We start from the raw sequence: 17,061 nt of genomic DNA, 5'->3' as shown, positions 1-17,061 counted from the left end.
AATGCAGAAATGAGTATGAGGGGAGGGGGGAGGGACACGAGTTAATCTCTAATCTCCTCTCTTTTAGACTATGTCTGAATAAGGGTGGCACGGGTTGATACCTCCCTTCTTTTTCCAAAACAATGTTTCTGACATTTATTTGAAAGCTTCATTTAACTAAACGGATTTTTTCATGAATTATAAATTATACATAGTGATTTGTATTTTTGCATCAGTTATTGTGAAGGAGGGAAAATGAGTCCCATTTTCTAGGTGGGGGGGGGGGCAGACACCCAAAATAATGTATTTCAGTGCCCAATAACCCTACCGACATTGAGCCTTTAGATTTGCAGAAAACAGATTTTGGAGAGGGGGAGGGGAGAACCAATGTCTCGTCAAAACAGTAAAAACCGTAAAGAAGAGAAAACAAGGATAAAAATAGCGAGTGAAAAAACGCAGATTAAAATGCAAATATTTCGGTCAAGACATCCGCTTGATCATCCTCAGTGCAGAATAATAATAAATGTTGATAAAAATCCAATGACAATATAAAAAAACAAACCTTAAAAGAAACTCAAAAACTAAAATAGGACGACCCTCTTGAAGTAACGGTGAAAGGGTAACTAACTAATCCGTCTAGATTTCTGGAAACGTTTGGTCTACGACTTTAATTTTGGTGCTATTGGGTGTATTTGTGTGTGTGTGTGTGCGGGGGGGGAGGGTAATCCCCTCCAATTGCGTCATTTTTTTTATATTTACCATAAAACATTCACATACCTTACGACAGAGTGATGGAAAGGTGAGACAGGGTATGATCAGCCTCGCCATCAAATTTCTTGGGTCAATGTGACAAAACTGTAGGTGACAGGGAAGTGGTACCAAGAGTTCTGTTGTCAATAATTTAAAATCGTAATATTTCTCTTTTCCTATTTCTGTAAAATGCTTCATGTATTTAAACATATGTATATGCTGTATCTAAACATCAGAGAACCAAATTTTAGAGGTCGCCATAGCTTCAGCCTTATAGAAGATCGACATATAATTATGTTGATCTTGTAATTACATCCACATGTCGTTCTTATATCGTTCTGATGCCGATCTTAGGTCGATCTTATAATTACATCCAATTGCATCCTTAATATTTACATCCACATGAATAATAATACACTTTCCGTACCATCGAATTATGCAGTGAAAATAATGTAAGACTTAATCAATAAAACTACTGTGCAACGGAGATCCTGACTAAATATCCAAATTATTTCCGAAATTGTAATTATAATCCATCTTTTAATCCTTAAGCAGAAAAACTGAATAATGGGGAACGCCACCATTTTTCAATTATTGATACACATAATTTAATAGCAAGAAATCGGGGATAGGGCTTATGGCACGAGTAGCCCACATCATACTTTGGTTAGGCCTGGGCATGATCTGAATAACGATCAGAAATTAAATATAAAAGTTTTGTCAACTAAAAGTAAGGAGCAATATTGAAAAATAAAACGAACGGTAATTATCCCGCATGTGAGAGGGTAATCATCCCTTATATAATCTCTCGCTCATTACGCTAAATTTTGACTTTTTGTCCTAATTATTTAAGAACAGATGCTGAAACACAAGGAGCATTAAATTGGAAATATAAGTTTTTTTTAAAGTACCAAGAAATTCTAGTGTAACAACCGAGCGATTGAGATAGGGCAGCCCCCCTCATCCCCTTAATAGGGAATAAGTTCTGTCAGGTTTAGGTTTCATTGCTGTTTCTTCAGTTGAAAAAAACTTATTTTTGTCATTGAATCAAATAGTTCGTGGTAACGAACTGTAAGTAAGGAGCGATGCGGCTCAATAGTAACCAATAGTCTAAAAAACAGAGTCTTGATAATCAAGAGAATCGAATTTTGATGCTTATTAATTTTTTTAAAATTCATCAAATTTAATGGTACCCATCAGAAGTTACGAGCCTGAGAAAATTTGCCAGGTTTTTGAAAAAGGGGAGAAACGCCCCCAAAACATCAAATGATCTTAATGAAAATCATACCACCAGATTCAGCGTATCAGAGAATCCTTCTATAGAGGTTTGAAGCTCCTGTGTACAAAAATGTGGAATGTTTTGCCAGAAGAAAGATCACGTATGCGTGTTTTTTTTTCAGGGGTGATCATATCAAACAGTGATCGTAGAAGATCGGGAGAGGACCCATTTAACCGTAAATCAAAAGTTATAGTGCTCTTTTTAAGGGATCAAAAATATGGGAGGGTAGCTAGCCTCCCTCCAATGCTAGTTTTTCCCCCAAAGTCACCCGATCAAAATTTTGAGATAGCCATTTTTTTCCAGCGTAATCGAAAAAACTGGTAACTATGTCTTCGAGGATTATTTAACCCCCCACAGTCCCCGGGGGAAGGGCTGCAAGTCATGAACTTTGTCCATAGTTTGCATATAGTATTGGTTATTGGGAAGTATACAGACGTTTTCAGGGAGATTTTTCTGGAGGAGGGAGAAGGGTTGCATGGAAGGATCTTTCCTTTTAGGAACTTTTCATTGGGAAAGGAAACTTTCGATGGAGGGGGAGCCGGATTTCTCAGCATTGTTTAAAAAAACTATCAGAAATTAAACAAAACTAACAAGTTTTTTATTAAACTGAAAGTAAGGAGCAACATTACAACGTAAAACGAACATAAATTATTACGTATATGAGGGAGAATGCCGCCTCGTCAATACCTCGATCTTTACGCTAGAGTTGGTTTTAGTACTTTTAAAAGAGCTTTTTATTCAAATTAAACTGCCTTTGTGATTCAGGAGTCATTCTTAATGAACTGGGATATAATTCGACCTTTAGCGGAAAGAGCGAGGTATTGACGAGGGGGCAAACCCTCATATGCGTAATAATTTCTGTTCGTTTTAAGTTTTAACGTTGCTCCTTACTTTCAGTTGAAAAAATTTGTTTTTTTAATAGTTAAAAGGAATCACAAGTTTTGTCAAGTTTTCACAATGAAATATCTCACAAATTTTCATTAACGGCAGTGAATAGTAGGGAGACTGGGGTAATGGCGGTCAGCGGGTAACGGCGGTCACTATGATTTCTCGTAAAGTGGATAACGCAGATTCACACCGATGGGTGCTGCCATCTCGAGACAGTTTATGGAAATACTACTAGAGTGCTCGGCATCTTGCCAGCCTTAGTTTGTCTGTTGTGTAAGAAAGACTGGTTTGACGTTTCACCTTATAAGACAGACAATAGTTTAATCCACTATCAGTTCTTTCTGTTTACATTTCACGGAACGAGACTTATCTCGCAATAACAAGGTAAGTCATATTGTTGTATCAAGTAGCATTTTATTAAGGTTTAAGTACTGATATTCTGATTTTTAGTCGTTAATAATAACAATGCGGTTGGGGGAATGGTGGTCACCGCGCTAGGGGTAATGGCAGTCATGACCGGTATTACCCCATTAGTACCCATTTTTTTTTCTATGTTTCAGATGGCCAAAAAACACATAAGGAAAATAGATAAAGCTACATGGACTGCAGAGGACTTAAAGAATGCAAAGACAGCCATTTCTAGAGGATTATCGATTCGAAAGGCTGCTGATCAATTCAAAATACCATTCAGCACGTTGCGAGAACGAACGAAGAGTGGGATTGATTCTGATCCAAGCTTAGGCAGGAAGTGTGTCTTCCCTCCTTTTCATGAAGCAGCTCTAGCTGACCATGTAAAAACTTTATCAAAGATTTTCTACGGCATCACTGCACTGAAATTAAGGAAAATTGTATTTGAATATGCAGAAAAAAACCTATTAAGCCATAGATTTGATAAAGAAACAAAAATGGCTGGCTTGGATTGGATGTACGGATTCATGGACAGAAACAAAATTAGTGTGCGCAAACCTGAAGCCACAAGCATCGGAAGAGCCATTGGGTTTAACAAAGACGAAGTAAATAATTTTTTCCAAAATTTAGAACAGGCTATGGATAAATACAAGTTTAAATATACCAATTATTGGAATGTAGATGAAACAGGGATCACCACTGTGCAGGACCCTGGTCTAATACTGATAGAACGGGGCCAAAAGCGTGTGGGTTCTATAACAAGTTGGGAAAGGGGAAAAAACATTACAGTTGTGTGTGCAATGAGTTCGGGAGGGCTTTATGCTCCACCAATGTTCATATTTCCTCGAGCTCGTATGTCCCCACTCTTAGAAAAAAAATGGGCCACCTGGAACAGTTTACTCATGCTCTAAGACAGGCTGGATCAATGAAGAACTGTTCGTTGTTTGGTTAAAACACTTTGCTCAGTTTACTCATGCTAGTAATGACAACAAAATGCTTCTTATTCTGGACAACCATTCCACTCATTGCTCATCTGAAGAATATGATATTTGTAGGGAGAAAGGGATTGTTATGGTATCACTATCGCCCCATACATCACATAGACTTCAGCCTCTGGATGTAGTATTTTACTCGCCTTTGAAGGCTGCTTACAAAAGGGAATGTGATTTGTTCATGAAATCCAGGAATTTAGTAAAAATAACCCCTTACGATGTAGCAGAGATATTCAATAAGGCATATTCACCAGGTGCTACGATTGCAAAAGCAACAAGTGGGTTCAAAAATACTGGGATCCATTCTCTAAATCTAGGTGCTTTCACAAATGAGGATTTTTTGGTAGAGGACATCCTCCAGAAGAATCAAGACTTGACGCCTGTTTGTGTGGACGTTTCTTTGAAAGCTACTGCAAATGAAGACATCGTAAAAGTAGGCCGATACGAGGTCACGACTAAACAAAACTTAGAATCCTCTGTCCTACGTGATGAAGTTCATACTCAGCCTAACACACAAATTAATGTGTCAATACAAGAGATTTCTCCTCTACCTGGATGCAGTAATTGGGCTGATAAGCCAAGAAAAGGAGCGAGAAAAAAGCAATATCCTCAGATATTGACTTCAACACCGATGAAAATCCTTCTTCAAGAAAAAAAAAAAGAAAGCGAGAAGAAAAAGAAACCAAGATCAAGGAAAAACTAAAAAGGAAAGAAGAAAAGAACCAAAGAACTAAGCGAGTAAAAAAATAATTTAATGGAGAAAAGAAAAAGCCTGCTGTTCCTGAAAGAAAAACACAAAAAGTGGAGCAAAAGAAAATGATCAGGAAACTTTTTGAATCTTACTCCGACACTTCAATTGATGAAAAAAACATTTGTGAAGACGAATCAGAAAGTGAGCTGTGTTTGACAGAGATCGGCAAAGAAACCTGTTTCTGTTGCGAAGGCACAAGGAAAGATGGAGAAATATGGTATCGTTGCACTTCTTGTGCATTATGGGCACATCAAGAATGTTCCGGATGGGACATTCCTGACGGATCTTTATTTGACATGTGCTAAAGAAAGTAAAATTGACTTAAAGTTTTGCAAGCTCATAAGTTATTTGAATATTTTTTTTTGGCGCTTGAATTCTTTAAGCCGTTTTTTTATATGGAAATATGTTTTTTTTTTTTTCAAATAATTTATTTATAATTATTCCCATAATTTCAATTAAATTTTTTTAATTTTTTAAATACGGAATTATGTAAAAATATAAATATGATGATTTCAATTTAACGTGTTTATGTCATTGAAATTTCCCACATTTTTTTATTTACAGCCCTTTAGTAGAACATGACCTTACCAACTGCCATTACCCCTAGGATAGGGGGTAATACCGGTCAAAGCTGGTTTGGCAAAACAATGCTTAATGCCTATATGTAATCTTTATTAAGGCTCAATTCAAGTATGCAATAGGTAAAATATACTATGCTAGAGATTTAACGTGTTTAGGTTTGAATTTTATCTTTCTTATAGTTTTTATTCTCATTTTGCCTTAGGTGACCGCCATTACCCCAGTCTCCCCCTACACGAACTCAATTCAGGCAAAAGCAATGCGGAAACAGAGTTTGATGATTACTTCATACACATAAAACTAATTTAGTTGCATGATATAGTTGCATGTGTAGCTCTGCAACTGTGGCCAATAGATGACAGTTGTGATCCACGGGGCCTCGGTAATGGACGTCTAGTTCCATCTTGTGTATGGAGCCGTCTTCAAAATGCGCGTGTTAGGCTAAAAAACATCAAGGATGGCCTTCATAAGGTTTGCAAGTCGGATATTTTCTTGAGGGAGGGGGAGTAACTCCGACAGAAGTTCCAGTTAAAATGAATAGTACGGCAAATACATGCAATTAAGGGAAAAAACAATAGAAATATCCAGACTTTTCATTGGGGGGAGGCATGGATCCCGAATTTCTCTTGCATATATGCCAGGCCTTTACAGGTCTAAAGCTAACGACCCAGTAAAAATCATATTCTGACTGTTTTCATTCAGTTTTGGATAGTTTATTTTTCCCCGCCCTTGAGCGGTAGATTTCTTGTAATTAAAACAATATCTACATTCTATTAGAATTGACTTAATTCTATTGACTGAAAAAGTTGCCTTAATTCTATAGTTGACATTCTATAAGAGTTGACTTAATTCTATCGACTTAAAAGATGACTTAATTCTATTGACTTAAAAAGGTTGACTTAATTCTACAGTTGACATTCTACTAGAGTTAACTTAATTCTATTGACTAAAAAAAGTTGACTTAATTCTACAGTTGATTTTCTACTAGAGTTAACTTAATTCTATTGACTTAAAAAAGTTGACTTAATTCTACAGTTGACATTCTACTAGAGTTAACTTAATTCTATTGACTTAAAAAAAAGTTGACTTAATTCTACAGTTGACATTCTATTAGAGTTGACCTAAAAAGTTGACTTAATTCTATACTTGACATTCTATTAGGGTTGACGCAGTACTTAATTTACTGATAATTGACAAGTTTGGATTTTCTAAGAGCTTGTTAAAGAGGCGGCTTACGCGAAGCATAGTTTTGACTTTTTTCTCTATTTGTCGTTTTCCTCTCCTTCTATATTTGATGCTTTAGTATTATTTAAAATTCTGCTTTTAGTTTTATTTATTCTACTGTTATAAATTTTGCCCCTCTTGTTTTTCTCTTTTATTCTGTACATCTTTTTCTCATTTCTTTGGCATGATTCAGGCTTTATTGAAATTGAAAATTCTCTTTCTAGTTTGATTTTGTGATTCTCTTTTATCTTTTAAACACAAATCTTATTTCATTCTTCGTTTTATCTTTTTGTCTTTCTCCTTCATATTTTCTCTTTAAATTTATAATATATTCTGATTGAAAACGCTATTTTAAGTTTTCTCTCTTGGTTACATTTTATCATTTAGTGCAATTTGTTTTCTTGTTTTTTACGTACTTGAGAGCTTCTACTTTCCCTGTCTTTCTGTATTCTTAAGTTTGAGAAAACTTGAAAATGTATCTATTAGTTTCATTCAGTTTTGAATAGTGTTATCGCTGTCTTGAACACTTCAAAAATGCCAGCAAGCACTTTTTGCTTTCCACCAGTGATTTCATGATATTTGCTCATACAAAAAGAGACATTCAAAAAACGTTCAGTGACAAAAAAACCTTTAAGGTTAAGGTAAGGAACAACCTCAAAAACCTTATTGTACAACTACTCTCACAGAGATCATACTACCAGTTTTATTCGAAACGCCTCAATATGTTGTGAATGAACATTTCCTTATTTTGACAGCCTTGCAATTTTAGTCCTGGCCGGTATTTATTTTTTATCTCTAGGATAAATGGCAAATGAAATCAAGTAAAAAATAATTTCTAACGGTTAAGTAAACGACCAGCTGATTGGTAATTTTTGCAACGAGTCCGTTAATTTTTTTTTATGAATTCCACCATCTTCCTTCACACACCACATTTCAGGATTTACGACTTGGGCTACTAGAACTAATGGCGTCCAATTAGATGCCATGTTTCGTTTTTAATGTTGCTAATGTTTTATAGCCCAATGTTGATAGTAGCAGAGGGCAGTCTTTTGTTGCAGCTTAACCCTAGTTCCTCATTTTTTTAGAAGAGGGTCAAACCAAGCTTAAAAGGACATGACTAATCAAGTATGGATTTGAAATAATATTTTGGCACCTTTTATATCTTGTACTACCACACAAAGATGACTGAAGAGCAAGCGACGGGCACACAAAGCAAAAAAAAAAGCCAAAACAGACAAATTCTACAAAAAAGAAATCAAGACTAATCGTAAAAAAACTTGACACTTTAAGGAGCCATGGTATTAAGTATACCTACTCCTTGGCAAGTACCTACCGTTCGTTATAAAACCACATATATATGAAAACCATTGCTATTCGAAAAAACATCTTCAAATTCAGTATTGCCGACAGAATTTCATGTTAGGGTTCTCTTCATTACCTAACTCTCTGCAACACAGCACCGACGCGTAAATACGTTCAAAAAATAATTTTAACAATTTAGAGGAGGGAGATTCAATAGCATAAGCTATATTAGTTAGGGTGTCAATGATCAGCTGAATACATCTTTTAGAGCACAACAAAACTGAAGAAATTTCGTAGAAAATTGAGCAGCATTGAAGACGGGTAAAATTCAATTAAAAAGTCGGAGCTCAGAAGTTAATATATCGGCATTAAAACTCACCTTAGGAATAAAACAGTATAGGAGCTTGTTTCTATTATCGACGTGGAAGTGGTGATAAGATAGTTTTGAAGGTTCTACGACTAATGAGCTTTTGTATTTCTGGCAGACTCGTTCTATTCTTTCCGTGTCAGTCTCTTCATCTTCTTCTTCTTGTTCTTCCTCTTCATAGTCCGCTTCTACTGTACTTTCTTCTTCAGATGAAAGTTCGTCTTCATCCAAGCTGTCACTCTCTGTTAAACTTTTTTCTAGAGTGGTGATCTCATCCTCTTTTGGACTTTCCTTTTCTGCATAATGTTCTTTCTTCGGCTGTATCTCCTCTTTCAAGGTTTCATAGTCTGTGTTGGCTATAAGAGTTGAATCTAGAGGGGAAAAGAATAGATATTGAGCAATACTACCCTTAAAGATAGTTAGAGGAAAATATTTGAGGTTAAAAATTAAAATAGTCACATAGCAGAAGCTGTTTCTTATGAGAAGCAACATAGCAGTTTTCCCTTCATTATGGCGGCCACGATCAGAAATAGCCTACCTAGTACAGAATTGAGTTAGATACTAACTATGGTCTGAATGAGCTCAATGAAGAATAAGATTTTGATGTTATATACAATTTTTACGTTGCCAACTTTGCATCACGCAGATTATGACCTTAAAAAGCAATTATGTACATGGCTTCATCAGGATCCAGGGTATTCCGAAATTATACTCAAAACTTGCTCTATTTTACACGTAAAAATAGAGGTAAAAGCCCCAAAGGAAAAGATTAAACTTAACAAACAATTATCTATTAGAGGGAATTTGCTTTCACGCAAGAATAATCAAGGAGGCACACTTGTGCCTCTATAAAGAGGCGACCCACCACAATGTTAAGCGATTTCCGGTCCTAGCGGTCGCAGAGAGACAGCGGTAATTGCATTTTGTAGCCCAAGCTCAAACTAAGAAACGTGCAAAATTTCATCCCCCTCCGACTTTATCTTCATGGGTAAAAGTGGGCCGGAAGTTTCGACCCTCCGACCACAGCCCCCCTTTAACGTTGTCCGATTAGGTTGAAATTTAGAGGTTAAGCTTTCCTAGGGCCCGGGAGCTTATTCTCGAAATTTCAGCTCAATCCGATCATCCTTTCCCTGATTTCCAAAAACCAGATATAGCCACTTAATGTTCAAATTTTTTTTTCTTGTTATCCACGCCTACAGGCCACAGTTGGCAACTGATCCGGGTGACTGAGGACTCATTTGAAGTAGAATTTGACCTATTAGGGCCTTTTGATATTTTCAGACCGAAAAAATTATCCCCCAAATTTACATTTACAAAAACCTCGTTTTCCTATAAGAACCCGCTATAAGCGGGCTCTTATCGTTTTCCTATAAGAGTCCGCAAGCTGTCAAATCAGCTAACAGTTAGTCAAGCAATAATAAGTAATAAACTGTACAAAAACGTGCAGAAATTATTTGAAAAAAACTACGTTTTCTAAAGAGTTAAAGAGGCTGAGTTACAAGGTCGAACCTTAAAACGTACAGGGATTAGGAGGCACAGTTGGGGGGCTGCCGCCCCCAAACCCCGCTTTCACAGCCTTTAAATAAAAAAAAAGTTTTTTAAACTGAAAGTAAGGAGCGACATTAAATCTTAAAACGAACAGAAATTATTCCGTATATGAAAGGGACTGTCCCCTCCTCAACGCCTCGCTCTTTACGCTACAGTTTAAATTTCTCACAACTCTTTTTTTTAAACAATAAAAACTTTAGCGTAACGAGCGAGGCGTTGAGGAGGGCACAGCCCCTTTCATATACGGAATAATTTCTGTTCGTTTTAAGATTTAATGTCGCTCCTTACTTTCAGTTTAAAACACTGTTTTTTTATTATTATTTAAAGGCTGTGAAAGCAGGGGGTTTGGAAGGCGGCAGCCCCCCAACTGTGCCTCCTAATCCCTGTACGTTTTAAGGTTCGGCCCCCCCTTAAATATATGGAATAATTTCAGTCCGTTTTAAGTTTCAATGTTGCTACTTACTTTCAGTTGCAAAAACTTCTTTTTTTACTTAAATATTTGATGAAGCTACAGCTTTCCAACAGTCGGCTACTTCAAAGCTCCGAATAACTCTTGAGCTTCGAGCCCTTGGAGGGAGTTGAATCAGCTATTTAGCAAACCTATTGAAGCATGAACGATTTGTTTCCTTTATGTTACTTAGTCAAAACCCTCCAAAAAGGGTACAGAATGCGGGGAAGGCAAAGCCGTATCCAGGATTTTTTTTCGGGGGGTGGGGATTGGAGGTATTACAAACAAAATTTTCAAAAACACATCAAAAAATTTTTTATATGCCTTTTTGTTAAGTTTTTACGAGTTCTCCAAAATTTCAGGGGGTTCAAACCTAATCCCTGGATACGGCCTCGGGGGAAGGGTAAATGAACTGAAAATATATGCAAGAATATGCTGGTTGAAGCCAATTTTGTGGTAGCTATCCGTGCATATGAAGTACCAGTTCTACGAGACATGTGAATTAAGCGTTGACAGGCGTGAGAAAAAGTTAAACCAATTGGAAGATTTAAATACGTGATGCTTTTTAGTGACCGAACCAAAGAGGAACCAAGGGTCACATACGGAAGAAGACTAGGTTCACTGAAGTGGAAAAGGGAGGAGCTCACACTTCCCAGCGTTAAATTCGAGACCAAGCTTCGAGCTTCCAATTCGAGACATTGTAGATTTATAAAAATCTCAGCACGCCTTTGAATAATTACGACTGACCTTACGGGTATTGTTGGCGTATGAAACAAGAGAGGAAATGATGCTATTTGATAATTGATTAGAAAAAACTTTCCGAAAAAGAAACTTCTCAGAGAAAAGTAAAGACCATACTAAACTTAGGATCTGAAGAAATAAAAACCTACAATAACTCAAACTAAAAAACGAGCAGAAATTACTATTAAAGAATAAATGAAACCCAAAACGAACCGAACTTAAATAAAAAATCATAGCAAAAAATATACAACATGAACAAATAAATCTAAAACAAGTAAAGCTTAAATTGAATATGCAAATCAAGCTTAAAACGAACAAAAACCTTTTGCTATTGAATTATAAATTAAACCCAAAACGAACATAAATTAAATAAAGAATCATAGCAAATAAACACACAACAGGTACTAATACAAATGAGTGACTATTTTTTGAAACAAGCAAAACATAAATTCAATAAGCAAATGAAGCATGGAACGAGCAAAACCACTACAAATAAGAGTTTGGGTACTCCCTCCTTCCTTAAATATAAAAGTCTAAAACCTACTGCGTCATTGGTGCTTTACTGAAAACTATATATGTCTTGAATAGTCTTAGAAAGAACTAATAAAATTAAACTGATTATTTGATATCTAATGATATTAATTACCGAAAGCTCATCAGTTCACGATTTTATTTCACTGTAATTTTTATTTTCACTTTCAATGCTATAATAACTGGAGAAGAGAACGCTTGTAATATAATTCGTTTTCAGAGAAGGGCAGTGTCCAAACTCTTGTTTGTAGTGAACTATATTTGTCTTGAACAGTATTGGAAAGAACTAATAAAATTAAACTGATTATTTCATATATAATGATATTAATTGCTGAAAGCTCATCAGTTCAAAATTTAATTTTACTGTAATTTTTATGTTTATTTTCAATGTTGTAATAAACACAAAAGGAAATATTTGTCACATAATTCGTTTCCGGTAATATTTCATATTTTACAGTATCTGTAAAATTTTTAAAACTAGCGCTTTACTGAAAGCACAAAACTAACGCAACAAAACGGATTAATTTTTAGCATACAATTATAATTCTATAAAAAAACTAGCACAAGCTCAGTTTTCAGTGAAGCTTTATTTTTTAGAATTCTCAATATATTAGAAAGTATTTAAAGTCAGTTTATGTGTCTTTTTCAGAATTTGCCTTTTTCAAAATTATTCGTCGGTATCTTTGAAAAATTGTGCATAGAAATTCAATTATTTTCTTGAAAATTAACAGAGATAAATTATATTTCATTCATAATATATTTTATTTTTCAAGGGCGTTTTTTAATTTCCACCTTCTAAGGAGGGTGGGAGCCTAGCAGAAAAACCTAACTAACTATGCAATGCTAATATGTTATACTAACACTAAACATGTAGCTTTTTCCACTACAGTTCAGTACAATGATCTGTTTATCAGTCTTTTAGATACTTCATGCAAGTCCAGTAAACACACCCATAGTCATGCGAAACTCCGTCTACTCGTGATCAAGGCTTTCAACCTTCGGGATTCTCTATTTTCAAATTGATGGCAACGGGATACGGTAAAAAGAGCTCATTTCTTCGTTTTTCAAGACGAGGCTTTAAAACTTCCTATTTAGAGTTTTCATCCGTGATAAAGGATTTAAAATTCGCATTTCTCTTCATTTTAGTCCTTTTTAAAAAAAAAATTAGTTCGTTGTGGCCTAAAATGTCAGAAAGTGCAACTTAACAGAGGTTTCTCCAGATAAGGGGGGTGCTTCTCAAAATCTTCTGTTTAGGTATTGAGATATGAGATATGAGAGATACATTTATTAAAAAAGAAAACAAACACTATTCGCCTTTCGCCTGCCAAGAAAGGCAAAAGACCAAGAAGTCTGAATGGTTATCTTAGAATTCCCATTATCCGGCATTTCATTTCCCTTTGGGCAAAAATTCATATTTTGTGGTACAAAATGGCAGAAAACGTCACTCTGCTTGGACATAACCTCGTTTTTCACTTAAAGAGGAAACTAGATGTTATGATTAACTTACAAACTAGCTAAACATTCTACACCCCATCATTCGATACGATTATCCTTGGGATAAAAAAAAATAAGTAGAAGGATTAACAAAAAAAGGAGACTTATGAATACTTCCTATCTAAAATGCGAAAAAAATGATCTTTCTTCAAATGATCTTCCCTTAAAATGATGGGGCTTGAGTTGCATGGAGATTGAGCCAAACCGGGGTTGAGTTGCATGGGTATGAGTTTAACGAGGATTATGTTAAACGCAGATTAGGTTAAATGGGTTGAGCTGAACGGGGTTGAGTTAAACAGACGTTAAGCAAAATGGGAACCCAGGAATTTAGCTTCCAATGAATCTTATCAGTTGTTTGTCTTATTGACTTGGTCAAATTATTCTGAATTTTCGACTTAACCTATGTTTTATAGCTATAAAATCCCTTGTTTAAGCATCCAAAAGCTTGGAGAACATGAGATTAAAGCCGCGAAACTTTTGATGATTGAGCGGGGGACGGACTTTCAAGGGGAACTGAGTTCCTCCAATCTATTAAGACCCTACAAAATATTGAAAAAATTACGAGATTGTTGGAAAAGGACGAGTGGATGCCAATGTAACTCGACACCCATTTCACTCAACCCCTTTCAACTCCACACATTTAAATAATCCCTCGTCTTCATTCAAATCAACCCCTATTCATCTCGAACCCTGTTTGTATATACCCCCATTTAACTTAGCCCCGTTTAACTTAACCCTCATTCAACACAACCCCCGTTTACCTCAATCCCCCACGCAAGTCAACATTTATTCAACTTAATCCGTGTGCAATTCGACCCTTATTTACCTCAACCTCTTTTAACTCAATCCCTCCCTTTCCCACGCAATTGAACTCCCTTTAACTCAACCCCATTTCACCCAACTTTTGTCTAATTTGTCCATCATTCAATTCCATCCCAATTCTTTTCAACACATGTAATACACTAGGTTAAAGAGATTGAGTTTCATGAGGATGAGTTAAACAAGAATTGAATCTTATGGGGCCGAATTGAATGGGGGTTCAGGTGCATGGGTGTTGAGCTAAACAGGAGTTGAGTTAAGCGGGGCTTGAGTTAAACGGGGTAGAGTTGAATGGGGGTTGAGCTGAATAGGGGTTGAGCTGAAGGAAAATTGAGTTAAATGAGGGTTGAGTTAGACACATTCCCTCCAAAATGTTCATCCCTGATCAACAGACAGCTTATTTTGTGACCGAAAGAAAGCATACCCCGTTATACATATCCTCCATTTAGACAAAAAGGGCACAAGATTGTATATATTTAATTCATTCTAATGCTTTTGTCTCAAAAAAAAAAAAAACTTACTTGCAGCATTTCCAATTACCATTGCATACATATAAGTTCCTAGCAATACGCCAACGGCTGTTACCGTAGCTTTTTTAGCTATATGGTTCATTTTTAGTTTTTTGCCACGATTCCTGAAAGTAGTAAGGGCAATTAACAAGAACAAATGATTGATAAGAGTAATTAACAATTAATAAGATAAATATAGCAGCAGTTTGAAGTCATGGACAATGATGCAGTTTTTATTTACCATTATGTTTGAATCCTCTATCCTTATTGAGGTTTCACGAGATATTTTCATATTTGTAATTTCTACTCTACTATCCATACTATGTTTTTAATTCAGTCATTTCCTCCCTCGTATAATATATACATAAGAATATTATTATTTTATTATCATGTTACTTAACATTCTATTCTATTTTTATAATATTTTTTTATTTTTAATAATAATTAAATTGTTAGAATAATTACATTCTATTATATAATTATATATTATAAATGATCTTATTATCAATAATAACAAGGGTCCTGTTAGGACCCTTGCCTCTTGGGGCTCGGTGAGCAGCCTGTCCCAAGCCAGGAAAGGAGGAGGGTTGGGCGATAATCCCCTATCCTTGTAATATTTTTAGATGATTTTCGAAACGACAACGAAAAGCTTCGGACCTAATTTAATCTCGCCGGGCACGATTGTTGACAGCGAATGATCCTTTCCGTCTTGCTTTGTGGAATGTCAGGACGTGATTACAATTCTTCAATCATGTAAGATTGAAATAGCAGCTATTTCTGAAGCCAGGCTGACCGGCTCTGGTTCAATATATGTTGACAGCTATGAAGAATTTTCTCAGGTAAAGAGAATAGACGCAAAGACGGAGTTGCCCTAGTTGTCAGTAAACAAGCAAAGAAGTCGATATTGGAATTTGTACCTATGAATGAAAGACTTCTTAAGGCTCGTCTTGAAAAGTCCCAGTATAAGCTTACCGTCGTTGCAGCCAATGCCCCCACAAACGATTCTGTTGGGTCACCAAGGACAGTTTCTATAGTGATTTGAACGAAATACTCAATAAAGTACCTGAGCACGATGTATTAGTTGTGTGTGGCGACTTTAATGCCAAAGTTGGTAGTGATAACAGTTTTGCGCCTGATGTGCTAGGCCGCCATGGCCTGGGTGTTATCAATGATAATGGAGTGCGTCTGGTTGATATGTGTGCCAGCCGTAGCCTGATTGTAGGTGGATCATGGTTCCCCCATTGTGAAGTACACAAATATACTTGGACTTCACCTGACGGTGTTACAAGAAGCCAGATTGACCACATATTAGTGAAAAAGCGTCATAGACGATTGCTGGAGAATGTGCGAACTTACCGTGGCACTGATACATACTCTGACAACCAACTGGTGATTGCTAGTTTCAAACTAAAGCTAAAGACCCTGAAGAAATGTAAAAATCAAGTCCTTTGACGTCCCGGAGCTCCAGGACAAGAGTCTTCGACAAGTGTACTGTGTGAATCTTGCTAATAGGTTTGCAATTCTTTCAACTGAAGACACAACTGCAACAGTAAACAAGAGATGGGAGCCTACTGTACAATGTGTGCGGGGTGCCGCCGAAGAAAACATCGGGTATGCAAAAAAGAAAAGTGAGCAGTGGATCAGCGACAAATCGAGGAAACTTATGAATGAACGAGGAGAAGCCAAAATTATGTTGGAATCATCCGAGAGTGAGTCCACTGTCGAGTACAAAGATTTGTTGAAATCTAAATATAAGGAAGCCCACAAGGCCGTACGCGGGCTACCAGAGCTGACAAATGGCTATTTCTTGAGACAAAAGTGGCTGAAGCAGAAGAAACCCCCAGTAAGTGTGACAGTCGGACAGTCTATTGTATCACAAAGGAAATAACTGGAGACTTCATAAGGCCGGCACCTGCGATTGAAAGTAAGGCTGGCCAACTTCTTACAAAAAAGGAAGACATTGACAGGAGATGGAAGGAATGCTTCAATGAGGTACTAAACTTTCCACCGCCTAAAAACCCTGTATCCCCTCCGACTGAGCTATCGGTCCTCCAACTTGACATAAGCGAGGAACTTATAAGCCTGCTTTAAGTCATGACAGTATTACATAAGCTTCAGAATGGCAAAGCTGCAGGAGTTGATGGCTTACAGCCTGAACTCTTGACGTTTGGAGCTGTAGTCGTTGTCGAGCCCCTTCACGAGTTTTTTTCTCAGATATAGTAAACTGAAAATATACACACAGATTATAATAATGGGTTTATCGAAAAGCTCTTTAAGAAAGGCAGAATAACCGACTGTAATAACTGCCGAGGTTTCACTCTGCAGTCGGTAGGGAGTAAGATTTTCTGCCAAGTACTACTGAACCGTATTCTGTCAAAAGTCGACGCAATACTAAGAGATGAGCAACATGGGTTTCGACCAGAGAGATCATGCGCTGATTTGATTTTTAGTT

The 17,061-nt window shown here is 36.5% G+C and overlaps 2 protein-coding genes across 4 annotated transcripts in view; one reads left to right on the top strand and one right to left on the bottom strand.

Annotated features, from left to right (window-relative positions):
• The window catches only part of LOC148952826 (carbohydrate sulfotransferase 11-like), a 38,219-nt gene extending 23,488 nt beyond the window's left edge, over positions 1-14,731 (bottom strand). For 2 of the 3 annotated variants that reach the window (XM_089088112.1, XM_089088111.1), the window contains exons 1-2: positions 14,622-14,731; positions 8,532-8,890 (exon numbers count right to left, since the gene is read on the bottom strand). In XM_089088112.1, the coding sequence (XP_088944238.1) occupies positions 8,532-8,890; positions 14,622-14,712 (450 nt within the window). In that variant the 5' untranslated portion in view covers positions 14,713-14,731. The remainder of the gene's footprint in view (positions 1-8,531; positions 8,891-14,621) is intronic. The other variant, XM_089088113.1, reaches the window with a different exon arrangement.
• A 370-nt stretch (positions 14,732-15,101) lies between these two features.
• On the top strand, positions 15,102-16,497 carry LOC148952825 (uncharacterized). Its single transcript, XM_089087791.1, has 3 exons — positions 15,102-15,160; positions 15,593-15,998; positions 16,054-16,497. Exons 1-3 carry the CDS (start codon positions 15,102-15,104, stop codon positions 16,495-16,497), a joined length of 909 nt encoding a protein of 302 aa, XP_088943917.1.
• The last annotated feature ends 564 nt before the right edge of the window (positions 16,498-17,061 follow it).

Source organism: Artemia sp. Qi Xiang Cuo, chromosome 4 (assembly GCF_049724085.1).
Source record: "Artemia sp. Qi Xiang Cuo chromosome 4, ASM4972408v1, whole genome shotgun sequence".
Lineage (NCBI taxonomy): Eukaryota > Metazoa > Arthropoda > Branchiopoda > Anostraca > Artemiidae > Artemia > Artemia sp. Qi Xiang Cuo.
The sequence above is the reverse complement of the archived record's forward strand: the minus strand, read 5'-3'. Positions and strand labels throughout refer to the sequence as shown.